The sequence below is a fragment of the Elephantulus edwardii genome, unplaced genomic scaffold (genome assembly GCF_000299155.1).
Source record: "Elephantulus edwardii isolate Elephantulus edwardi_28Jun2011 unplaced genomic scaffold, EleEdw1.0 scaffold00075, whole genome shotgun sequence".
Lineage (NCBI taxonomy): Eukaryota > Metazoa > Chordata > Mammalia > Macroscelidea > Macroscelididae > Elephantulus > Elephantulus edwardii.
The window spans coordinates 14,940,386-14,965,509 of NW_006399825.1; the positions used below are offsets into that span (position 1 = coordinate 14,940,386).

The 25,124-nt window shown below is 38.4% G+C and overlaps 1 protein-coding gene across 2 annotated transcripts in view; it reads left to right on the forward strand.

Moving 5' to 3' along the window:
• The window catches only part of CREB1 (cAMP responsive element binding protein 1), a 99,866-nt gene that overhangs the window by 27,475 nt on the left and 47,267 nt on the right, over positions 1 to 25,124 (forward strand). For both annotated transcript variants that reach the window (XM_006889125.1, XM_006889124.1), the window contains exon 2: positions 19,408 to 19,529. In XM_006889125.1, the coding sequence (XP_006889187.1) occupies positions 19,416 to 19,529 (114 nt within the window). In that variant the 5' untranslated portion in view covers positions 19,408 to 19,415. The remainder of the gene's footprint in view (positions 1 to 19,407; positions 19,530 to 25,124) is intronic.

Consider the following 25,124-nt stretch of genomic DNA (forward strand, 5'->3'; position numbering starts at 1 on the left):
GGAGATGTATTGCACTGGGAAAGTCTGTAGTCAGGGGCCTCTGCAAATTATTGAGGAGCAGTGATGCCAGTTTGAGGACTAAGGTGTACTGACTTAGGCCATGGTGTTTTTCTTTTTAATCACTTGCTATGCATCTGAGAGCTAGACAATGAATTAAGGGTGACAGAAGGAGAATTGAGGCCTTTGAACTTTGGTGTTGGAGAAGATTACTGACTAGCCCATGATTTGACAAAATAACAGATATGTTTTGAAAGTGCAGCTAGAGTGCTCCTTAGAGGCAAAGAAGATAAAGCTTCATCTTACATAACTTTGGGCATGTTGCTAGGATAGGTTATTCCTTGGAGAGGGACATCATGCCTGGAAAGGTGGAGGGATGGCAAAGGAGAGGAATCTCCTCAGTGAATTGATAGTCAATGCAGCAGTGGGCTTGAGTGTGTCATAGATGATGAAGATGGCACAGGAAACTACAAGAGTTCAGATCTGTAGTTCATAACATCACTATGTCGTATGCAGCCCTGTGATACCTAACAACTAACAGAGGCTATTTGGTATAGCCCTGAGCTGTGTGTTAGATGGCCAACTTGGAGTCCTAGCTGGTAGCTAGGTGCCCTCAAGTAAGTACCAATTTCCTACCAACTGAAATGCCTAACTTGTCGTGTCATCTTCCAATCTGTGCTGGGCTAGAGCCCATCATTGTAGCCTCTCTGTGCTGTTCCAGATTAGTGAAGTCCTGTTTTTCACAAACCCTCTACTTTTTCATACATAGTCTGTTGTCAGGGACTAGGCCCTCCTGATAACATGTCCAGTGTACATATTGGAGATGAAGGCTCACGATCCTCACTTCTTTTTTTTTTTTTAATACTTGCCTCCAAGGAACAGTCTCGTTTCAACTTCTCCAGTATGAACTTGTTTGTTCTAGCACTCCATGGTATATTCAATACTTTTTTTAATTTCTTTTTTTTTTTTTTTTTAATCATCATCCTCACTTCTAAGGAACATTCTGGATGCCCTTCTTTCAAGACAGACGTGTTTGTTCTTCTAGGCTATAAATATATATGTGTGTGTAAATATATTTACCATTTTAGGGCATAATTTTTTATGTGTCTTTACAGTCTCAGCATTGAACTGATTTAATGAAGCAGAACATAAAACTTGAAGATAGCTTTACTCATTAACACACTCTTTAAATAATGCAAAATGGCTTTTGTAAAAGTAGATTAGAAGCATATAATTCTTTCTTTAAAAAAAATAAAATTCATTTAAAAAATCTAGTAGTAGTTCCATTATCCAAGTCTCTATAGAATTATTTTTTTTTAAGAACTCAAGTAGTAAATAGTAAAGACTGGATATAACAAGAAAGGGATGTATTGGTGTAAGATGTTATCTGTAATAATGCACAGTCACGGTTGTTGCTGATTTGCTAAGCAACACTGTCTCTTGGTGACCAAACCATGAGTACTGTCTTACATGAAGGAAAACAAAGCAAATTAGTTAGTATTTTAAAAAGCAACAAAATTTATTTGAGAGAGTACTAAAGTTGTCTTAATTGGAAGACATTATAGACTAAATCATATTAAAATAACTTTTAAAAATTATTTCTCTTAAGTACTTGCTTTCAACATAGTATGTTTGTCATAAGGATATACACTTTTTTTAAAGTAACATTAAAATGGAATTAACCTGCAACCAGGAGAGAATAAAATAGATGAATGGGACCTTCTAAGAAACAAATCCCTATGCACATCAAAAACTTCTCCAAATAGGATGTGAATAGACACTTCATCAAAGATATCCGGATGACAAACACATGGTGAAGAAATGTTCAGAATCCCTAGCTATCAGAGAGATGCTAATCAAAACAACTGTGAGATAACATCTAACTCCAGCAGCAATAGCAAAGTTCAACAGAGCAGCAAACAACAAATACTGGTGAGGTTGTGGAAAGAATAGAACTCTTATTCACTTGTGGTGCGAATGTAAAATGGTACAACCACCATGTAAAGCAGTTTGGTGCTTTCTCAAAAGGTTGAAAATAGAAATACCATTTAACCCAGCAGTTCCACTATTTGGGAATATTTCCTAAAGAAACCAGAGCCATGACTCAGAACAGATGTGTACACACTCATGTTTATTCTTTTTTTCCATGTTTATTGCAGTTAAGTGCCCATCAACAAAGGAATGGATAGAAAACTATGGTATATTCACACAATGGAAAATTACACAGCATTGAAAAACAATGAGCGCATAAAACATGGCACAACCTGGGGGAACCTGGAGGACTTTATGCTGAGTGAAATATTTCAGTCACAAAATGGCAAATACTGCATAACACCATTGTTATAAAATAGGACAGGCATGGAGGAATTGGGGAGAGAATGAGAAAAGAGTGGGTAGATAATGAATACCGCATTAGATCAGATGAGAGGAAGAACTGATTATATCAATATATGATTAGGCACATGTATGACAACAGTCTGGAACAAGGGGTGCATTTCAGGGAGGGCTGGGGAGGGGGGAAGAAAAGGCAATATTGAAAACATTTTCTATTTTAAAATACAGAAAAAATAAAATGGAATTAAAATATCTTAGTGTCACAAAATTTTAATAAATAGTAAAAACAAATAGTGATTATGAGAAATTTCCTTAAGTTAAACTGAATGAGGGCATTTATTAAGTAATAATGAAATTACCTTCTTCCCCTGTGTCACTAGGGTTCTTAGTCTGGAATTGACCAGTGGGTCAGCTTTCACCCAGATAAGATAGGCCTGTAAGGTGAACCGTAATACCAGCGAGAGACTTCTTAGATCAAAAGGGTAGGATTTTTATGAGGATACAGTTTAGAAAGCGGGGCAGAACAGGATGGAAGACAGATGGAAACAAGAACTGTGGAAAGAAAAGTGTTGTTACAGTGTGGGGATTGTAGTTAATGTTAAAATTACACATGAATGATTGGATCAAAAGCCAATCTTATTACTTGTATTTAACATTAATATAAAAGTTCAAGCTCATTTCTCTGAATCTTTTTCATCCTAAACAGGAGTGGCATCCACATCCTAACTAACATGCCTCCAGAAACTATGAACTTTGATAAATGTTGATAGTTGTACAGGGGCTTCAGGCCTTTTGTTCATAGGGTCATTATGAGTCGTGCTGACTCGAAGGCAAGCAACAACAACACAACAAACGAGATTTAAATTTATTGTAGATTTAGGGGGTTTAAATGAGACTTAAAAAGTAAGGGAAGTGGATTTCTTTTTCATACAACAGAATAATGTATAGAATTATGAGAATTGGGGAATGTCTTTAAAGTCATAATGAAAACCCAAATAAGTTGAAGGGTGCATTCGTCTTAACTTTTTTTTTTTTTAAGCTGAAGTGGTAATAAGCACTTGCTTTCTTGCTTAATGAACTTTAATTTGCAATGTGATGATTTTTTTTTAACATGATAGACTAGAGGTGATAGAAACGGTGCTGCCCGAAGTTTGTCCCAGATTCTGTATCGTTCTCTTAGGCTACTGAAAATCTTGAGTCTCCCTTTCATCCTTGTTTTTCTATGTAATAGTTATCCCCATTTTATCAGTTGTATTTTGGGGACTGGTAAGCTAATGGTAAGAAGCTGCACTGCTATCCCAAAGGCACACAGTTCAAGTCCTGCTTTGTCAGAAAAAGATGGACAGTCTCCTCCCATGCAATTTATTGCCTCTGGAACCCCCTGGAGGGTCAGCCATGGATTGGTTCCAGCTAGACAGCAAAAACCACCACCCTCCACTCATTAGAATATATGTTCTGTAAAAGATGTTTTTTTAAAGATCAGTTTTGTTTATTGCTTTATCCCTAGTAGCTTATACAGCACCAAACATATCATTAATGCTCAAGTAGGAAGATATAAGTATTTTGTGTGTGTGTGTGTGGCAACTAACCATTGTAGAACCACTTATTCTCGCCAGGCCTGTAGTTTGAGATTTTGCTCATATAGAATAAAAAGTTCCTTTTTTCTGTCCATTTATCAATACCATAGGAGCGGAAGGGTGTGTAGTTCTTAAGTACTGGATCACTAGGTGAGAGCTTGGCCACTTAAGTCCACCAAGTGCTGCACAGGACAAGGATGAGTGGTTTCCTCAGCCCCAGAAACCTGATGCATGGTTGCCATAAATTAGAATCAAGTTGATGGCCCTGGGTTTGCTTTGGGGGTTTGCTTATTAATACTTCATCCATCCTTTACATCTGTTTGGAATGTCACTGCTTTTTTTGCTGTTGCAGAACATATTCTCTCATTTTATTATCTTAGAAGCACTCATTTGACACTGCCATGTTTATTTCAACTTTACACTTTTACTATTTACATAGTTGGGGCATATTATCAGGAGAGTCTAATCATTGGAGGAAAAATAGCCACCTTGGAAAAGTAGAGGTTCAAAAGAAGAGAGGAAGATTCTCACCAAGATGGCTTGGCCCAGTAGCTGCAACAGTGGACTTGAACTTGGCAGCAATTTTATAGGTAGTGCACCGTTGTGCAGTGGTTTGTTCTGTTATACATAGTCAGAGCTGACTCACACCTAACAACAATATTTACTGTTCATCTACTGGTGATTTCAACCCACTAGCTACTCCACAGGAGAAAGATGAAGCTGTTCATTTTGATTTATGCTCCTAAATTTTGATGTATAGTCCCAAAAGTATGATGGAGGATCTCCATGACATGAGTTGGAGCCCACTCAACAGCAGAGGTTGTGTTTACCCTGAGGATCTCTGGTAATCACTCAGCATTTAGCTGAAAGGTTCAAGTTCAGGCCCACTAGGGCTGCCTTAGAAGATGATCTGGCTCTTTGCTTCCAAAGGACTTGAAAACAATGGAATACATACCCTGGGGTGATCTTTGAAACTTAAGTCCAAAATAGTCCTGAAGTCTTCTTAAACCCAAACAGTATTTTTAGCTTCACTAGTGGGAAAGATCTCTCTTGAGTATTAAGCACTTCTACAAATGATCAATAGGGGACAAAATTGTCAATAGCAACTTACAGAAATCTTGGGGACTTTATGTTTATGATGGGTGACAATGATTGCACAACTAAAAAAATTCAAACCGTATAATCAGAATGAACCTTCTGTTGTTAGGTGTTCTTGCGTTGAATACAACTTAGTGACCCCATAAACAGATCTGATGCCTATCCTGTCTTGTGCCCTCTTCATCATCTCTGACACACTTGAGCCCACTGCTGCACTCACCGTGTGGATCCATTGTGTTGAGGGATTTCCTCTCTTTCACTGACCCCTCTGCCTCTCCAAGCATGATATCCCTTTACAAGGAATAACCTCTCCTAGCAACATGCCCAAAATATGTGAGACGAAATTTCTCCATTCTTGCCTGCCTCTAAGGAGCACTCTGGCTACACTTTTCCCAAGACATACCTGTTTCTACTTTTGGCAGCCCATGGAATTGGACAGTAAAAACTGTTAAGTGGATTAGATAGATATTTTGACGTGTGTATTCTCAATAACAAAATAAAATTCAAAGGGAGAATATACTTAGTCATTTCACTCTACACATGTGAATCTGCCACAATTTAGAACCAAATGAATGTCAGCTGATAGAATAAGAAAAGCAGTATTTACTAGATAAAGAATATAAAAGTGAACCCGCCGTAGGTAAATTTCTCTAAGCTTTCTAAGAAAGAAAACTAATTTTCTATTCTTTCAAAGTAAGAAAAGGACCTTTATAACTAATAACTGTAAACACAGTTATGACTTGTGTAATTGTAGTGAGTAAAAGATAACAGTTACAGTCCCTCATGAAAAAAAGGCATAAACAGACACTCCATTGAATAGTAGTCTGGTTTTACAGCATTTTAAAATAGTAACCCCACTCTTCTCACTTGTCAGCATCATTAGTTTTCAAAAATGAAGGATTACTACCACATTATGTCATTACTTAACTGCCAGACCACAGAGAATCATGGCCTATCAATGTTGACACATAATCCCTTAGCTGACCCTCTAGCAAGCTTCCGAAGCCAGTAAACCACCCAGGTGGAGATTGCTTATCTTCTCCCTCAGAGCACCTGGTAAACTAAAAACAGTACCTTTGGATTGATAGCACAGTTCCTTACCATTAGGCCATCAGAGCTCCCTCTAACTATTATATTATTGTTGTTATGTGTTCTTGAATCATTGGTGACTCATAGCAACCATAAGAACCATGACTCTGAACTTTGCACAGTTCTCAGCCAACCTTGCTGTCTGACACACTTTGCACAGGGTCTTCCTCTCTTGTGTTGGCCTTCCACCCTTCCAAGTATGATGTCCTTCTCCAAAGTCTGGCCTCTTCTGACAGTATGCCCAAAGTATGTGGGGTGGACCTTCTAAATCTTTGTCTCCAAGGAGCAACCTGGTTTCACCTTCTCTAGTACAGATCTGTTTGTTCTCTTGGCAGTCCATGGTATGTTCTGTACTCTTCTCTAGCACCATAATTCAGAGGCATCATTTCTTCTGTCATCCTTATTCATTGTTCAGCTCTCAGATGTGAGAAGACCATGGTCTGGATCAGGCACACCTTACTTTCTAGACAGACATTGTTACTGCTTCGCACTCTTGAAAGGTCCTTGACACCAGATTTTCCCAGTGCAACTTATTTTTTTATTTCCTAACTACTGGTGCCAAAGGTGCTGATCGAGGATGCAGGCAAGCTTCAACCTTTTCTCCATCCATCATGATTTTAGCTGTTGGCCTGGTGGTGAGGAATTCTGTTTTATTGATGTTGAGGTGCAATCCATATAGTCAATGTTAACTCTTACCTCATACCTTCACATTTGATAATAAACAGATATATGTTGTTAATGTGCAAAACAATAGATTTTTTACACTTAAATATAAAATGTTAGCTATCGATGAGATAGTAAGGGAAGAGTAGACATACTGCTGATTTCCTCAAATTATATTTTGTTCTCCTTGCTGACCCTCAAGTGGGTTGTCATACGCTATAAATCTCATTGGAGGAGATCGCTCCGTTTTGCTGCGGCGGAGCCCTTAGTGGATTTGAACACTTGAGTGGTGCCACCTTTGGGGTAGCAGTGGCACTCCCATGGGAGTAGGCCAGGAGCATGCCCATGTCCTGGTTTGGTTTTTTGTTGTTACTTGAGGCAGGGGGTTATTGTTGTTCATGAGATATGATAGGTGTATTCCTCGTTTTCTCAAGTTATTTTATGTGCTTTGTTCATAGAATAGTATATATGGGGGGGGGCATGTGTGTGTCAGTATATAAAAATCAAATGTTTGTTGCCCCTAAATTGGTTCTGATTATGGCAACCTTAAATGTATGTGACAGAAGGAAACAGCCTGGTCTTGTGCCATCTATATAGGACCTTTGATGTCATTACTGACACAGTGTATCAATTCATCTCATTGAAAGTGTTCCATGTTTTCGCTGGCCCTTTGTTTTGCCAGACATCTTATCCTTTTCATGATGGATATTGTGGCTTATGTAACATAAGCAAATGAACTCTTACCATCCTCCCTTCTGAAGTACATTTCAATAATGTATCTTCTAAGACTGGTTTGTCCTTCCTGAAGTCCATAGTGTATTTTTCTATTTGTCTGAGGGTCAGTAAGCAAAGTAACCTATTCTTATTCATTGTGACTTAAAATATTTTCTTCAGTATAAGTCATATGGGGGGGGGGGTGTATGTGTGTGTGTATATATATGTTTTGTCTCAATTCCTAGGATCATAAAACAAAAAGACCCATAGTCATCTAGTTGATTTAGACTCTCAAGACCTTGGAAGATGGAGTAGATCTGCCCCGGGGTGGTTTTTAAGTTTATAATGTTTATAAAAGCAGAAAGCCACAACGTTAGCAGATAAATGCTTAACCATTGGTGCCATGAGGCATCCAAAGGACTGTTAAATGAGAAAGATATTTTATTCCATCTGTTGTGTTTACTTAAGAAAACCAAACACAAAATAGGGTAAAAGTAGTTTCTTTAAGAAATAGCTGTCACTTAATGACAAATCAGTCTTTCTACCAAATGCTGGACTCTTTTCGGATTACCTGTAGACATATTTTTGTGTCTCCAGGTTGAATTACTAATTCCTGAGGATCATTTCACTTTAAATGTGAAGAGGTAGGACTCTGAAGACTTTTATGCTAAAAAAGGGTATGTAGCTTTGTGAATGGATTTTTAAATGTCTCTTTGAGACATGGTATTATATTACAAGCTTAGTTCAGTTCCCTTTTAGGGATAAACCATGAAAATTCCATATGATAAAGACCTCTAATTTTAAAATATTTTCAATTTAATATTGTTGGAAGAACTGGAATCAGAGGTGTCAAACTAATACTAAATTTTAAGATCCATTTTATTTGTAGTATTTCAGGTCCAATTATTTATTAGGTTTGCCTAATCTTTTTCTTTTTGTGTATCATTCTTTAATTAATTAAAGAAAATACCTAATATATAAGAAAACTCCTATGTTGGACCAACTTTAAGAACCTTCATGTTGACTTTTTCCTCCTATGTCTAGACACTGCACTACTAGTCAGACTGACTTGTTTAGTTGCTGTTGAATCAGTTCCAGCTCATGATGACACCATGTGTCAGAGTAAAACCTCATAGGGTTTTCAGGGATGTGCTTTTTGGAAGCACATTATAAAACATGCCTTCCAGTGTACCTCTGGATGGATTTGAACTATTGACTTTTCAGCTAGTACTCAGTTGCTTAACCTGTTGGACCACCAATGAATAAAAAATCTCAAGGATACCACACAAAAATGTTATAGCACCTTTTCTTCTCCCCACTGCCAATGGTAATATAAATTTTAAAACTTTTAAAGCCCAGTGTTAATGTGCTCACTCTATAAAAGTTGGTTTGTTATAGATAAAAGACTGCTGTTGGAATATCTTCAAGGTATTTAATTAAAGAAACACTCTTTTGGTTGAGTTGGTGAGTTTTTCATGTGAACTGAATAGTCTTTAACACTCTAAAAAATAGTTTGTTATTAAATGCTGTCAAGTCTACTACCATTCAGAGCAACCCCATGAACAGAGCTAAATCATGCCTTCTGCTCCATCCTCACCCTCTCTTAAAGATCGTCCTCTCTCTCTCTCTCTGAAGCTCCCATCTTCCTCAACATGATGTCCATTTTCAAGGGCTGGCTTCTCCTGAAAACATTCTCGAAGTGGGTGAGCAGAGTTTCACCATCCCTTCTTCTTAACTTCCCAGGTTGCACTTCGTCCAAGACAGACTTTGTTCTTTGGGCAGTCCATTGAATATTCAATACTTGTCTCCAGCACCCTAACTCAAAAGCATCAATTATTCTTCTGTCATCTTACTCATTATTCAACTTTCAGAAGCATAGGAAGCAATTGAAAAGACTGTGGCTTGGATTGGGTGCACCTTAGCCTTTAAAATGACATCCTTGCTCTTGAGAGGTTTTTGATACCATATTTCCCCAGTGCAGCAAGTCTTCATTTCATGGCTGCTGCTACTCTGAGTGAAGATTCTAGTAAAATGAAATTGTTGATGTTAATCTTTCCTCCATCTGTTATGATGTTGCCTGTTGGTTCATGGGTGAGGTTTTTGTTTCATTGGTCATGAGATGTCATCCATATTGAAGGCTGTGATCTTTGATCTTCTGTAATAAGTACTTTAAGTGCTCTTCACTTTCTACAGGCAAAAGTTGTGTCATCTGCATAACAGAGGTGGGTGATGAGATTTTCCTCCCATCTTGAAATTACTTGCTCAATATTTAGACTGTAGATGTATAAAGAAAGGATACCTTTCTGTGACAAGTAACCTTTCCTAATTTTAAAACCGTGCAGTATTCCCTTGTTCAATTAGACAACTGCTTCTTGATCCATTTGTAGGCTTCATATGACCTCAGTGAAATGTTTTGATATTCCATTTCTTCTCAGTGTTTGTGATCTATACCATCAAATGTCTGCATAATCAGTAAAACCTAAGTAAACCCTTTTTTGGTATTCTGATTTCAGCCAAGATCCATCTGACATCAGCAGTGTTGCCTGTTGGTTCACAGGTGAGAATTTGGTTTTCTTGATGTTGAGGTATAATACATATTGATGTCTTTGATCATCTTTAATTAAGTGTTTTAGGTCTTCTTCCCATCCTGCAAGCAAGGTTGTATCATTTGCATAATGCTGGCTATTGATAAGTCTTTCTCCAATCCTCTTGCCACATATTTCTTCATATAGTCCAACTTATTTTATTTACTCAGGATACATATTGAATAGATGTGGGAAAAGGAATTAACCCTGAAACAGACATTTCCTGATTATAAACCATGCTGTATCCCTTGTTTTATTCAAATGACTGCTTCTTAGTCTGTGTACAAATCTTGCCCCATGAGTTAGGTATTCTAAATTGACATTTTTCTCAGTGTTATCCATAATTCAATGTGTACATAATTGAATGCCTTTGTTGGTAGGTGCCATTGAGTTGAGTATGACTCATAGTGATCGTATGAACAACAGATTTGAACCCTGTCCTATTCTGTGCCATATTCACACTTCCTAACACACTAGAGCCCATTTCGTCAGTCACCCTGTCAATCCACCTGGTCGAGGATCTTCCTCTCCTCCGCCAACCCTCCACCCTTCCAAGTATCATGTCCTTTTCCAAGGAATAGGCCCTCCTAGCAACATGCCCAAAGCATGTAAGACGAAGCCTCATCATCTTTGCCTCCAAAGAGTACTCCGGCTGCACCCTCTCCAAGACATATATCTTTATTCTTTGGCAGTCCATGGGATGTTCAGTGCTCTTCTCCAACACTTCAGCTCAAAGGCACCAATAATCTTCTGTCATAGCTATTCATTGTCCAGCTCTCAGGTGCATAGCAAGTGGTTGGAAAGACCATGGCCTGAATCAGACTCACCTTAGGGACCTCTCCAAATTATTAGGAGTAATGATGTCAGTTTGAGGACTAAGCTGCTGAGTGCCTTTCTATAATTGATAAGACAAAGTAAGCTGCTTTCTCATAATCTCTGCTCTTAGTCAGAATCTATCTGATAATCGGCAGTGATAACCCTCATTCTACATCTTTTTCTGTTTCCAGCTTGGATTAATGGCATTTACCTTTGGATGTACTGTTAGTAATTTTTTAATAATCTTCAGCAAGACATTTCTTTGATATTAGGATATTGTTTTATAATTGCTGCACTCTATTAAATCACTTTTTTTTAAATGAAAACAAATATAAATCTCTTTCAGTTGGTTGGCCAGGCAGATATCGTCCACATTTATTGGCATAAATTAATAAGCATACTTCTGTTTGCTGAAACACTTTAACTAGTGTTCCATCAATTCTGGGGCTTCATTTTTTCCCCCCAGTGTCTTCACTGCAGCTTGGATTTTCCCCGCCCCTTAATTATCATTGGAATTTGCTCAAATTCTGCTTCCTAAAATGATTTTAACATCAACTACTTCTTTTTGGTGATGAAGGAAGAAGTTCAAGTTGCTATGAAGGAATTGGCAAAAAACAAGGCTCTAGGAATTGACTGCATACCAATTGATTTATTTCAACAAACAGACGCTGCCCTGGATGTGCTCACTAGGTTGTGCCAGGAAATCTGGAGGACAGCCATCTGGCCAACTGACTGGAAGAGATCGATATTTGTTCCCATTCCAAAGAAGGGTGACCCAACAGAGTGTGGAAATTATCAAACAATGTCATTGATATCACATACAAGCAGGATTCTGCTGAAAATTATCCAAAAACGTTTGGAACAGTATGTCAACAGAGAACTGCCAGATGTGCAGGCTGGATTTAAAAGAGGTTGTGGTACTAGGGATATTATAGCTAATGTAAGATGGATCTTGGCAGAAAGCAGAGAATACCAGAAGAATGTCTATCTGTGCTTCATTGACTATGCAAAGGCTTTTGACTGTGTAGATCACAACAAGCTGTGAAGAATGGGAATCCAGAACATTTGATCATGCTAATGCAAAACCTATACTTGGATCAAGAGGCAGTCATCAGAACAGAACAGGGAGACACTGGATCATTCAAAATCAACAAAGGGGTCCATCAGGGATGTATTTTGTCTCCATACCTTTTTAATCTGTATGCAGAACAGAACATCTGAGACGCTGGGCTGTACGAGGAGGAATGGGGCATCAGGACTGGTGGAAGAATCATCAACAACCTGCGTTATGCAGATGACACAACCCTGCTCGCTGAAATTGAGGAGGACCTGAAGCGCTTGCTGCAGAATGTCAAGGACTGCAGTCTTCAATATGGATTGAAGCTCAATATCAAGAAAATAAAGATTCTCACCACTGGGCCAATTGGCAGCATCAGTATGGATGGTGAAGAGATTGAGATAGTTAACAGTTTTAGTTTGCTTGACTCCACAGTCAACACAGCCAGGAAATCAGGAGATGAATTGCATTGGGAAAGTCAGCTGTGAGGGACATCTCGAGTACTGAAGCGCAGTGACGTCAGGCTGGAGACTAAGGTACGCCTGATCCAGGCTATAGTCTTTGTAGTTACTTACATGCTATGCATCGGAGAGTTGGACGGTGAATAGGGATGATAGAGAATTGATGCCTTTGAGTTGTGGTGCTGGAGAAGAGTGTTGAATATACCATGGACTGCTCAGAGAACAAACAGAGGGTGAAGCCAGAATGTTCCCTGGAGTCAAGGATTCTGAAGCTTCGTCTGACATACTTTGGGCATGTTGCAAGGAGGGACTGGTCCTTGAAAAGAGATATCGTGCTTGGGAGAGTGGAGGGACTATGCAGGAGAGGAAGACCCTCGATGAGATGGATCGATTCTGTGAGTGGAGTGGTGGGAATGAATGTGTTTGAGACAGTGAGGTTGGCGAAGGATAGAACGGCGTTTAGGGCTGTTGTACATAGGTTTGCTATGAGTTGCAAAGGACTTGATGGCACATAACAACAACAGTTCTTTTTGGTACAGTGACTATTTGTATTCCTTCCATCTTTTTTTTTTTAATGCTTCAATATTTTAGCCATGGAATCCTTCAATAGTTCAAATGAAAACGAGAATTTTTCTTCCCTTTTGGTTTTTTACTTCCACATCTTTTCACATTTTGTTATATAATACCTTGTCTTCTCCAGCTGCCCTTTGAAATCTGTTCAGCTCTTTCACTTCATTTCTTCCTCTCCTTTTAGTATATTTACATTGAAAAACAAGTTTTAGAGTGTTCTGGTTTCCATTTTTATACTCCCTTGTCTTTGCATGGACCTTTAGCTTCCTTTATGAATAATGCCTTTGATACCATCTTACAACTCACTTCGTCTTTGGTCATTAATATTCAATACATCAGATCTGTTCTTCTTGTTAGGTACCATTGAGTCGCGTAAGACTTCTAGTGATACTGTGAACAACAGAACTGAACCATGCCCTAACCTGTGCCATTGTCACAATCTCTAGCACACCAGTACCCAGTCAGTCACTGTTGTCAATCCACCTGGTTGAAGGTCTTCCTCTTTTTTTGCTGTCTATCCAAGCATGATATTCCTCTCTAGTGAATAGCCTCTCCTCACAATGCATCCAAAATATGAGAGAAGTTTTATCATCTTAGCCTCCAAGGAGCACTCTGCATCTTCTCTAAGATAGTTCGTTCTGTTGGCAGTTGGTGGGATATCCAACGCTTAACAACACCACCACAGTGCAAAGGCAGCAATTCTTCTGACATCCTTATTCAATGTCCAGCTCTCAGTAGCAAGTGATTGAAAAGACAGACAGTGGCCTGAATCAGGTGTACCTTGGTCCTTAAAGTAATTGCTTCTCAATTATTTCGAGAGATCTCTGACTACTCATTGGGTCCCTTCCCCAGTGAATGCATCTCTTGATCTCTTGACTGCTGGTACCAAATGTATTGGTTTTGTATCTAAGTAAGATGAAGTCGTGTTGTTGATAGTTTCAATTTTTTCCTTATCAGTCATGTTGCCTAATGTCCAGGGGTGAGAATTTTTGTTTTCTTGATGTTGAAATGCAATCTGTATGAAGGCTGCAGTGTTTGATCTTCTGCAGCAAACACTTCAAGTGCTTCTCACTTTCAGCAAGCACTGTTTTGTCATCTAGGCAGCAACTTTATTGATGAGTTTTCCTCCAATCCTGATGCCATATTCTTCTTTATGGAGTCCAGCGTCTCAAATAATTCGCTCAGAATACAGATTGAATTGGTGTGGAGAAAGAATACAACTCTGACACACACTTCTCCTAATTTTAAACCATGTAGTGTTCCCTTGCTCTGTTTGCAGAAAAGCCTCTTGATCTATGTATAGACTTTACATGAGCACATTTAAGTGTTGTGGGATCCCCATTTTTCTCAATGTTCACCATAATTTGTTGTCATCCACACAGTCTTTGCATGGTCAGTAAAGCACAAATAGACATTCTTCTGGTATTTACTTTTAGCTAGGATCCATCTGGCATCATCAATGATATCCCTGGTGCCAGGACCTCTTCTAAATCCAGCTTGAACTTCTGACTGTGTACTCTAGTTACTTTTGAATAATCTCCAGCAGTCTTTTACTTACCTGTGATATTAATGATATTGTTCAGTAATTTCCACATTCTATTATATCATCTTTCTTGGGAATGGGAACAAATACAGATCTCTTCCAGTCAGTTGGCCAAACAGCTATCCTGCGTATTTCCTGGTAGACTGGTGAGCACATCCAAGGCCACATCTGCCATTTGAAACATATCAGTTGCTATCCCATAGATTCCTTGGGCTTTATTTTTTGCCAGTGCTTCAGTGCAGCTTGAATTTCTTCCTTCATTACTATAGGCTCTTGATCATAAGGTATTTCCAGAAACATTTTGGTATTGATCAATTCTTTTTGGTGCAATGATTCCATGTCTTCCTTCCATCTTCTTTTGATGCTTCTTTTATCATTTGAGATTTTGCCTGTAGCATCTCTATGTATTGCAGCTTGAGGTTTGAACTTAATTTTTCGTTCTTTTATCTTGAGACATGCTGAGGGAGTTCTTCTCTTTTCAGTCTTCAATTCTAGGTCTCTGCACATTCCATTACAATACTTTTCCTTGTCTTTTTGAGCTGCCGTTTGAAATCTCTTCAGCTGTTTTACTTCAGCATCTCTTTGTTTTGGCTTCTCAGTACTCTAGTGCAATTTCCAGGGACTCTTCTGGCATCCTTTTTTTTTTTTTCTCTTTCTCCTCTGTCTTTGTAGTGACCTTTTACTCTCTTCATGGATAGTATCCTTAATGTTATCCCACTATTCATTTGATCTTCAGTCACTGGTATTCAGTGCTTCAGACCTATTCTTTTCTTTCTTCTTTTTTTTTTTTTAGATTTTAATGCAAGTTTATAAAGAACTTGGATTTCCATTCATTCATTGTTAAACATTTTCCTTCCTGTTCTCCCCCACCACCACCACCACCACCGTTTCCTTTTTTCCTTTGGAAAAAAGGTTCTTTCATCATTATACATATCACCACCACCACTTAACTATATAGCTCTTATTCTGGACTCTTGTCATGCCAATAATAACTAATCATATATTCCTTTTATACATTTATCTCCCTCGTCTGTTTCAGTGCCGTGTACATTTTTTATCCCCTCTTTCTGTTCCCCCCAACCCCCATATCAGTCCTGTTCTATAACAGTGACATTATAGAGTAACTGAGATTATAATTTTTTTTTGTGACTGAGATATTTCACTCAGCATAAAGTCCTCCATGGTCACCCATTTTGTATAATATTTCATGAGGTTTTTTTTTCCAGTGCTGCATAATATTCCATTGTGTAAATATACCACAGCTTCTCTATCCATTCATTTGTTGATGGGTACTTGAGTTGTTTCCAACTCTTTGCTGTTGTGAACAAAGCCACAATAAACATGTGTGTGCTTGGCTGGCAATTATGGTTTCTTTAGTGTAAATTCCCAGTAGTGGAACTGCTGAGTCAAATGGTATTTCTATTTGCAACATTTTGAGAAAGCACCATACTGCCTTCCATAGTGGTTGCACCATTTTACACTCCCACCAACAGTGAATATGGGTTCCAGTTTCTCCACAACCTCACCAGCATTTGTTGTTTGCTGTTCTGTTAAATTTTGCTATTACTGGGGTGAGATGATATAATTGTTTTAATTTGCATCTCTCGGAGGTAGGGATTTTGAACATTTCTTCACGTGTTTGTTTGCCATCTGAATGTCATCTTTGGTTCATATCCTATGCGCATTTTGCAGTTGAGTTGTTTACCTTTATCTTGTAGCAAATTGAAATCACTTAGTACATCTGTTGTTTTGTGCTGTAGAGTTAGAAACGACCTATAGCTGATCCTTTAGTGGGTGTTCAGAAGCAGTTAATCACATGGGAAGAGATTGCCCATTCTTCTCCCATAGTTTCTTACCACTAGGCCACCAGAGCTCAAAACTATTCTTAGGATTATTTAATTCAGATGGTATTACCTCAAGGTCATATTTTTATTTTTGTGGATTTGTTATTTTTATCAGCTTCAGTTTGAACTTGCACATAAGTAATTGATGTCTGTTCCACAGTCAGCCCCTGACCCTGTTTTGACTGTCGATACGTCTACTCAATCCACAGATATAGTTAATCTGAGAAGTGTAAAATGGTATTTGCAATGAATAAATCATTGGTTGCACAAAATTCTAGTTTATAGTCTAGGAAAGTCATAATTGTTACAGTGAGCAGCAGTCTAGTCTACAGAATACACATAACCATAGTTTCTATATGTTGTTGTTGTTGTTGTTATGTGCTTTTGAGTTGCTTGCGACTCATAATGACCCTCTGTACAACAGCCCTAAACTCTGCTCTGTCCTGTGCCAATTGCACTGTCTCCAATACACCCATCTCGATTACCCCAGTCACTGAACCAATCCACCTCATAGAGGGCCTTCTCCTCCTGCACCTGCCCTCCAGCCTCCCAAGCATGATGTCCTTCTCTAAGGACCGGTCTCTCCTTACAACATGACCAGAGTATGTTAGACGGAGCCTCAGAATCCTTGCCTCCAAGGAGCTGCCCGGTTTGCCCCTTTCCAGGATGAATCTGTTTGTTTTCCTAACAGTCCATGGTACACCTGACACTCTTCTCCAGCACCACAGCTCAAAGGCATCAATTCTCCTTCTATATCAAAGAAAAGTCATTAAGAAAAAATTGGGACAAAAACTTAACAGCTCTAAGCTATATCATAAGTAGATTATCAAATACAACTGAAAATTCACGATCCGTAGAGGATAAGCTAGGTAGTTGTGGTTGTTGTGGTTAGGTGCCATCAAGTTGAACAAGATCTGAATCCTGATCAAGAACTTCCTGATGCACAAGAGCCCACTGTAGCAGTCACCGTGTCAGTCCACCTGGTTGAGGGTCTTCCTCTCTTTCACCAACCCTTCACCCTTCCCAACATCATGTCCTTCTCCAAGGAATGGCCCCTCCTAGCAGCATGTCCAAAACATATGAGGTGAAGCCTCATTCTTGCCTCCAAAGATCACTCCTGCTAGGGCATCTTAAAAATTAAATCTTTATGTGTGTCAGAAACCTCTAAAAGAAAGAAAAAAAGACAGAAAAAAAATTTGGCAGTGTTAATTTCCCTCCTAATGGTGGAGGTTTGTTTATAGGTTTTAGATATCATTAAAAAAATGCTATAATCAACACTTTTGATTAACTTTATAATAATAACATATCACAGACATTTTCTCTCAGTACCAGTGTGTCCTCCTGTGTGATTAACTGCCTTGGAAAACCTGCTGGGTGGTCAGTTATGGGTCAGCTCCGACTGGACAGTATATAACAACAGCCACCCCTTTTGTCGTGGTGATTTTTATTATGAGTGTTATAGATAAAAATATAGAAAGATCTTTTGACATTTTCCTTTTAGCATTTGTGTTTTATGGTTTCTGGTATTTTTCAATTGTTTGTATTCCTTTTCCATTCAATTTTCAATTTTTAACTTGCATGTAAACCACTTTGTTTATAGAACCTTATGATGACAGATCAGATGTAAGATCAGTTGCAGTTTTGACTATCTGTTGATTTCCTCAAAGTAGTGTAATAAATGATAAATCTGGAAATATACTGGAATCTTTGGGTTCTTTGTGGAATCACTGTAAATACTTCTTCATGATAAACAAATGAGATAGACAGTATGCTATACAGGACTTTAGAACAGTGGTCCATTCGATGAACTTATTTTAAGACAGGATCCTTTTTCTAACCTCCATGTTACTGCTATTAGGAATTGGTCTGTAATTATTTTTTTGCCATCTTGTGCCTGATTACCCAGCTTGTAACACTATGCTCTTAGCAAAGCAAGATTTTAAAAATCTAAGAAAAAAAATTAGCCTTTATTAACATCCAGAATTTTGCAATTTAAAATCTTAAATTTAAGATAGCTTATCCCCCTCATCCCCTGTGTTTGTGCATGTGTATGTAGGAAAGAAAACGTTCTATTTCATATACTACACTAAGGGCTAGGAGTCAAAGCCATGTCACTTTTCCCAGGGTTTGAATCCTCTTATTTTTTGCTTTGATACCCCATGACTTGTACTATAGGAACTTTGATTTTTGTCTTACCAGAAGTCTTCCCAAAAGACATTCCCATAGGAATAGTTTCTTACCTTTCTGCTTATAAGAGAAAATACCATTATTTGAGGTCCTTCCAAGCCAGCATTTTATAGACTTGTTTTTAACTCTTGTACCTATTGGGAACAGTTTGAAAACTTATTTTGCTACTTGCCTCTTCCCTTGCCATGTTCTCTCTTTCTCTCCCTCATTCCTGTCAAGTTGGAACAAACATAGCTGCCCCTCCAGTGGGTTTCCAGGAATATAAATCACACAAGGAGATTGGCTCACTTTCTCCCGTGAACTACTTGTGAATTTGAACCTTCATAGATATATGGATTTTGGGAACACAGCTACCTACAGACTACACCACCAGAGCCATGTTAGTTGTTGTTATTTACCATCTCTTCAAGCTTAACCATGTTAGTGTTATGTACCATCAAGTTGGAACCGATTCATAGCTGATCCTCCAGCCAGTTTTCAGAGACAGTAAATTGCATCTCTCCCACAGCGCAGCTGGTGGATTAACACTGCCTACCTTTGGGTTGACAGCACAGCACCTTACTGCTAAGCCACCAGAGCTCCCTCTGCTATGTTAGAGGGTTGTGTTAGTGGAATAGAGTACTTCTTTCCTTTCTCTAAGTGGAAGACCATCCCTTTAGTAAGGAAAAAGAATGTTTTAATTGTTTTTAAAGTGATTAGAATTTTCATAGCTCAAGTCTTTTGGACTAGTTTGGCAGTAATTTAGCTACTTTACAGTTTAACGCAATTTCAGAGTGCATTTGCAAACCTGTGTTATAACTTAAGATTTGCCTTTAAAGTCAAAAAAGCACAGAGCACTGTAGTGCTTGTAACACTCTTCCATATGATTGTAGGTAACTAAATGACCATGGAATCTGGAGCAGAGAACCAGCAGAGTGGAGATGCAGCTGTAACAGAAGCTGAAAACCAACAAATGACAGTTCAAGCCCAGCCACAGATTGCCACATTAGCCCAGGTATAAAAATACATAGAACCGTTTCTCCAAGTGTGTCTCTCCAAGGGAGTATGCTTTAAACAGCATCCTCTACACAGAATGAGCAGAAACTTTTTAGGTCAGAATTCCTATTCTTATTAATCTCAGTTTTAAAATGAGAGCATTAATTTAGCAATTAAGCAATAAAACTTACTGTTGAACACTGATGCAGTATTTTAAGACACTTTTAAGAAATACCACATTTTAACTGATCAATAAATTAATTGTCTCTCAATTCATTATGATAACATCTTTTAAAATAATACACAGATTTATTCTGTGGGTATAGATAATCTGAAAAGGCTTAAGTTTAAACTTGCTTATACTAGAAATAAGACTCACTCAGTGCCTTCAAATCAGTACTCCATTGGCCTTCCAAAGTTGTAAATTGTGTAGAAAGAGATTGTTTTTCTTTATCCTTTGGAGCCAGTGGTGGATTCGAACCACCAGAAAGGTGTGGCCTTTGGGTTAGCAACTCCCTACAGACTGTGCCACTAAGTCTCCCTATACTGGAAAATAGGGAAGCAGTTGATACCCAAGTAAATTTCCAGGGAGAAAGTAATTTTTATTTCCTCTTCTGGCAGTCTGCTTCTATAAAGATTATAGCCAAGAAACCTGTGGGGCAGGTGTGCATTATCACATGGGGTCTCTGTGAGTCAGATGGCTCGATGATACCCAATAGTATTTTAAATATAATTCATGATTCTTTTTGTCTTTGTTTTGTCTTAAACATTCTTCTGTAAAGTTATAATTTCTCATTCTTATATTTTATGTATTTCCACAGATTTTTCATTAAGTGCTCTGTGTGTGTACATACATACGCACATGTGTGTATTCGCATGATAGTAAATGTAAAAACCAAGTAGCAAACTTAATTTTCCTTTGTAAAAGTATAATATTGCCTCCTTCAGTTAAAGTACCCCAAGAAAAAAAAAGCTGAACAGTGCTTCTGCAAGCCTGATTTTTGCTTCTCCAAGAGTTTAAAAGTACTCATTGTTATCTGACATCGAGTTAAGTACAACTCCTAGGGCCTGGGGCTTACTGCAGCAGTGAGCCTAAGTGTGTCAGAGATGTTGAGGATGGCAGGAGAGGTCCGAGTTCAGATCCTTGTTTACAGGGTCTCTGTGAGTCATACATGACTAAATGGCACCTCAGCAACCACAGCATGGTGTTGGGCTCAGTTAATGTGTAGAACACATACTAGTTACCCAGCGAGCATATAGTCAGGAGTGGACTGGTCTGTTTTCTCCTGAATTTATCAGGGTGTACTTCCAGCCACGAGAAGTAAAACTGAGCCTTTTGGAGATGAAATGAATGAACACAGATGAAGCAGATGGCAAGAACAAAGGGAGCAAACCGAGACTTCCCTGATCAGGGAGAAACAAAGTTTAAGTAAAGGATTCTTGAGTTGGAGTGGTTGTTGCAAAAGATTTTGTGTGTGTGTGTGTGTGTGTGTGTGTGTGTGTGTGTGTTAGAAATTAGAATTGATGCAGTCAGATAGTCAGGTTCTATTGTATTTTGTGGTTTTGTAATCTTAAAATTTTATTATTCATCAGTTAATCTAAGACTGTGAATCTTCATGGAGGAAAACTGCCTTGTCTTTGTCCTGCAGAGTAGCTGATGGGTTTGAGCCATCGACCTTTTGATTAGCAGCCAAATGCCTGAACCAGGACTCTACCAGCACTCTTTTCTTTATTCATCGTGCTTCACAATTTAGTTCTGATAGGCCATAGTTGGCATCTATTTTCATCCATTTTGCATGCTCTTCCTAAGCCCATGTTAAATTATGGGCAATATTTTTATTATTATTTAGTTGAGTGGTTTTTTTCCCCCTCTAGGATCCTTATCCAAATGTGTCATACCTCTTAATTTTTTCCTCTTGTTTTCTAATGCTTTGTCTGCTTTCTGGGAAATTTCAGCTTCATATTCAACCTGTTCTGTTTTTCACTTGTGCTATCATACCTTTGAGAATTCTTTTTTGTTTTCTGGATCTCTCATTGCTCGAGTCAGAATTGACTCATAGCTGACCCTTCATTAGGTTCCCCAGAGAAGGCTTCATTAATGCCCCTCCTTGAGTGCATGTTTCGAAGTCACATGGGAGAAGAGAGGTGGTGCTTGGTGCTCCATCTTTCTGCCAGAGGAGAGCACATTAGTTGCTCTTACCCAGGGAATTAGGGAAGTGATCCAACTGGAAATTTACTATGTGTCAGTTTGTTTGCTTATCCTGTTCCATATTATAAGCATGTTTTAAACTCTCAAAGAGCATTATACCAAGCTTTATTGTTTTCAGCCATTTCTTTCACTCTGCCTCCCAGGGTGCCTCCGATTTTGAGCTGCTTGAAGATTCTGTGGTTTTCCTAGCCTCCATTCTATAAATTGCCTTCTGAGGTCTTACAGGTTCATGCATTCATTTAGCTGCTTTTAGTTTCCAAAACTTTTCATAAAGTTCTCTCCCATGGCCATATACTTCTGTGACCATACCAATTTAAAAAATGGTTCTGTGAGTTTTAAATGTGATTAGGAAGAAACAAAATTACATATTTAATTTGTATCTTTATCAAGTTTTTAAAAGAAAAGTGACGTGATCAAATTTGAATTGGGGGGGAAATGTGTGCCTCCTTCTTTGTTTTCTTTCTGGTTAGTTTTTTAACTTGTTCATCCAGTTCCATATGCATATTGAGGGGTAACTTTCTCTCATTAGTAAAACATAAAAAAAGCTGTTCATCAAATCCAAGATGATTGTTATTTCTCTAATCAATGAATGGGATAAGCTAGTTCAGGGTAACTGGTAAAAGCTGGGAGGAGGGAATCACATTAAAACAATGTGCAGCTTTATTTTGCTTTTAGAGTTTAAATATTTAAGAAGTAAAACCATTAAAACTGATATTTGCTTTGACTATGAGAATGTAACTTTTTACAGATTTATTAGTTCCGTAAAAGGAGGTTTACCATAGCTTTATTGTGATAGGTAGATTTGAGAAGATAAATACCTAAGAATAAGGCATTAATTAAACCATTTATGTAATTTTTACTGTTAAGTAGCCACTGAACCATTAAAGAAGACTACAAATAGTATGGGAAATAGCTACAATAGATTCTAAAGATACTGTGTTATAAAAGTTTTATGTGGTATGTGCCAAAAAAACCCCCAATCAATACCTATTAGATCTACAGCAAAAATCTTAATAGTGATTCACTCTGGATGGTAGGAATAGAAAAGGCTTTATTTCCTTTTTATGTATCTGTGTTTATAAACTTAAAATGAAAGGAGCAATTTTGCTAGAATGATCAGGGTAGGAAAAAGATTGTTCGATTTGTTATATTTACCCTAGAGAAGACTAGGACAAGTGGACTTAAAATAATTGCTTCACATATTGCAAACATTGCTTTCAAGGGGAGGAGGGATGTAAATATGTGAGGAGGTTGCCGATCTTTCTCTTGAGGAACTGCTGGTGGGTTCCAGCTGCCAGAGGGGCGCTAGCTTTGAGTTAGCCGCATAGCTCCCTACTGACTGTGCCACAGGAGTGTGACTGTAAAATGGATTTTCTTATTAAAGTGAGTTGTGTGCCAGTATTTTATAAGAGAATGATCAGCCATGTAGAGAGGGGTGTTCTACTGAGTAACCATTATGTTTGTATAAAAACCAATTCAGGGTAACTAGTAAAAGAGGGAGGGTTGAGGTAAGAATCCCATTAAAACAAGGAGCTACTTTATTTTGCTATTAGGTATTTTAGAAGTAAAAATATTAAAACCAATATTGGTTTGACTATGAGAATATAAGTTCTTAGAAATTTAAGAGTTCCTTAAAAGGAGGTTCATTGTAGCTTTATTGTGATAGGCGGATTCCGGGAAAAGACTCAGGGAAGTGGCCTTAAAATAATTGCTTCAAATTCTACAAGGGCTTTTATGTAGAAGTGTGAGATGAGACATTCTCAATGACTAAGCTTGGTTCTCAAATTTCAGGTAAAGGAACATATTCTTGAGTCTGTCAGAAATTTTGGTTTTTCAGACAACCAACCTGTGTGATAAAAATACATGTAGTCCTTTCACATCTTGAAAATCTAAAAAAAATCTAATTTTCTAGTTAAGCAGCCAGATTGTGTCTCCACAGCCCAATATTATATCAGCTTGACATCTCTAAATATCAGATCAATTCCAGGTTTTTCCATCATTACCCAAACCACCGTAAAGCTAATGAATGCGGTTGATAGACCTCTCGTACTACCAGCAAGTCCGTTCCAGCTCATAGTAGAGAAGATTGGAGCCATTGCTGGGTTCTTACTGCTAGAAGTACACGGCCTTTTGGGGGAACAATATCTCACAGCCACCCCGGTTCCTTAGTTGATATCCTACCACCCGCCACGTCTCAGTTAAACATGAACCATCTAGATTGTCCTTGATCTCTCTTACCTCCTCCAAGCAATCATTCAAAAAGATTTGCCTGTTCTGCTTCTTGAATTTTCATGAAACCATTTCTTTAATTCTCATTTCTGCTATTGCTGCTGTATTTCTTGTCCTTACCATTTCACTTAACTCTTCTGTTCTTGTAGTTAGGTGACATTTTGTCAGCATCAGCTAACAGTTTGTAAGTTTGTACAACAGAATGAACTACTTGGTCCCAGGCTGTCCTCACAGTCCGCTGTGCTTAAGCCATTGTTTGGGTCACTGTCTTACTCCACACAAGTACCTTCATCTCTTTCTCTTTTCAAGGCATGGCATTTAAAAGACCTCATTGACTTCCTCTGTTTCTTCAGGATAAAGTGCAAGTCCTTGACTTTAAGACAGGGTTCTTCATGACTAGCCCACCCAGCTCTTGATTTTCTTTTTTTTTTTCTCTCCCCACTTCCTACATTATGCATTCACACATTTATATGCCCCGGTAGTGCTGAACTGCTTGTCCTCCTTTTGCCCCACACAAACAAATGCTATTTCTCTTTGCTTTTCCTAATGCAGAGTTCTTAGGAAATGCAGAAATTTTAGTGTTTGACTCTTAGCTCCAAGATTGACTGTTCAAACCCACTCCTGGAGGAGACATTCCTGGCAGTCTGCTTATGAATAAATGTCCTTGCCTTGAAGACCCTATGAGCAGTTCTGCACTGATTTCCCTGTCAGCTTAAAATTCTACCTCTGCTTTGCTCCCAGTTACAACATGGACGAATTTGTAGTCCCGGTTTCAAATTCTTAGTTTTCCCCGATAGCCTCCCTTCTCTTTAGATTAAATTGGCAACTCCTCAGTGTGCCCAGGTTTTCTTCGCACCCACCTCTTACTTCACTGAAGTGTCAGTTTTGTCTCTCTTTCCCATTCTGTGACCCCCCCTCTGCCCATGATTTTCTTGAGGACAGGACCTGTGTGCTTCTCATGTTTATAGTTTTTGTTTATAATGTCCTGATAAATTTGTTTTAGTTCTATAGTAGAGTTTGTTCCAACTGAGTAGACTTCCTCCTTAAGGAAAATACGTACTTGGAATTTGTTTGAAAGAGAGAACTGTGCTCCATATTGCAGTGCAAGTATCTGTTCTAGACCTGGTAGGTCCTTTTGCCCAACTGTGAGAGCTCTAATCAGTTCTAGGACTGATT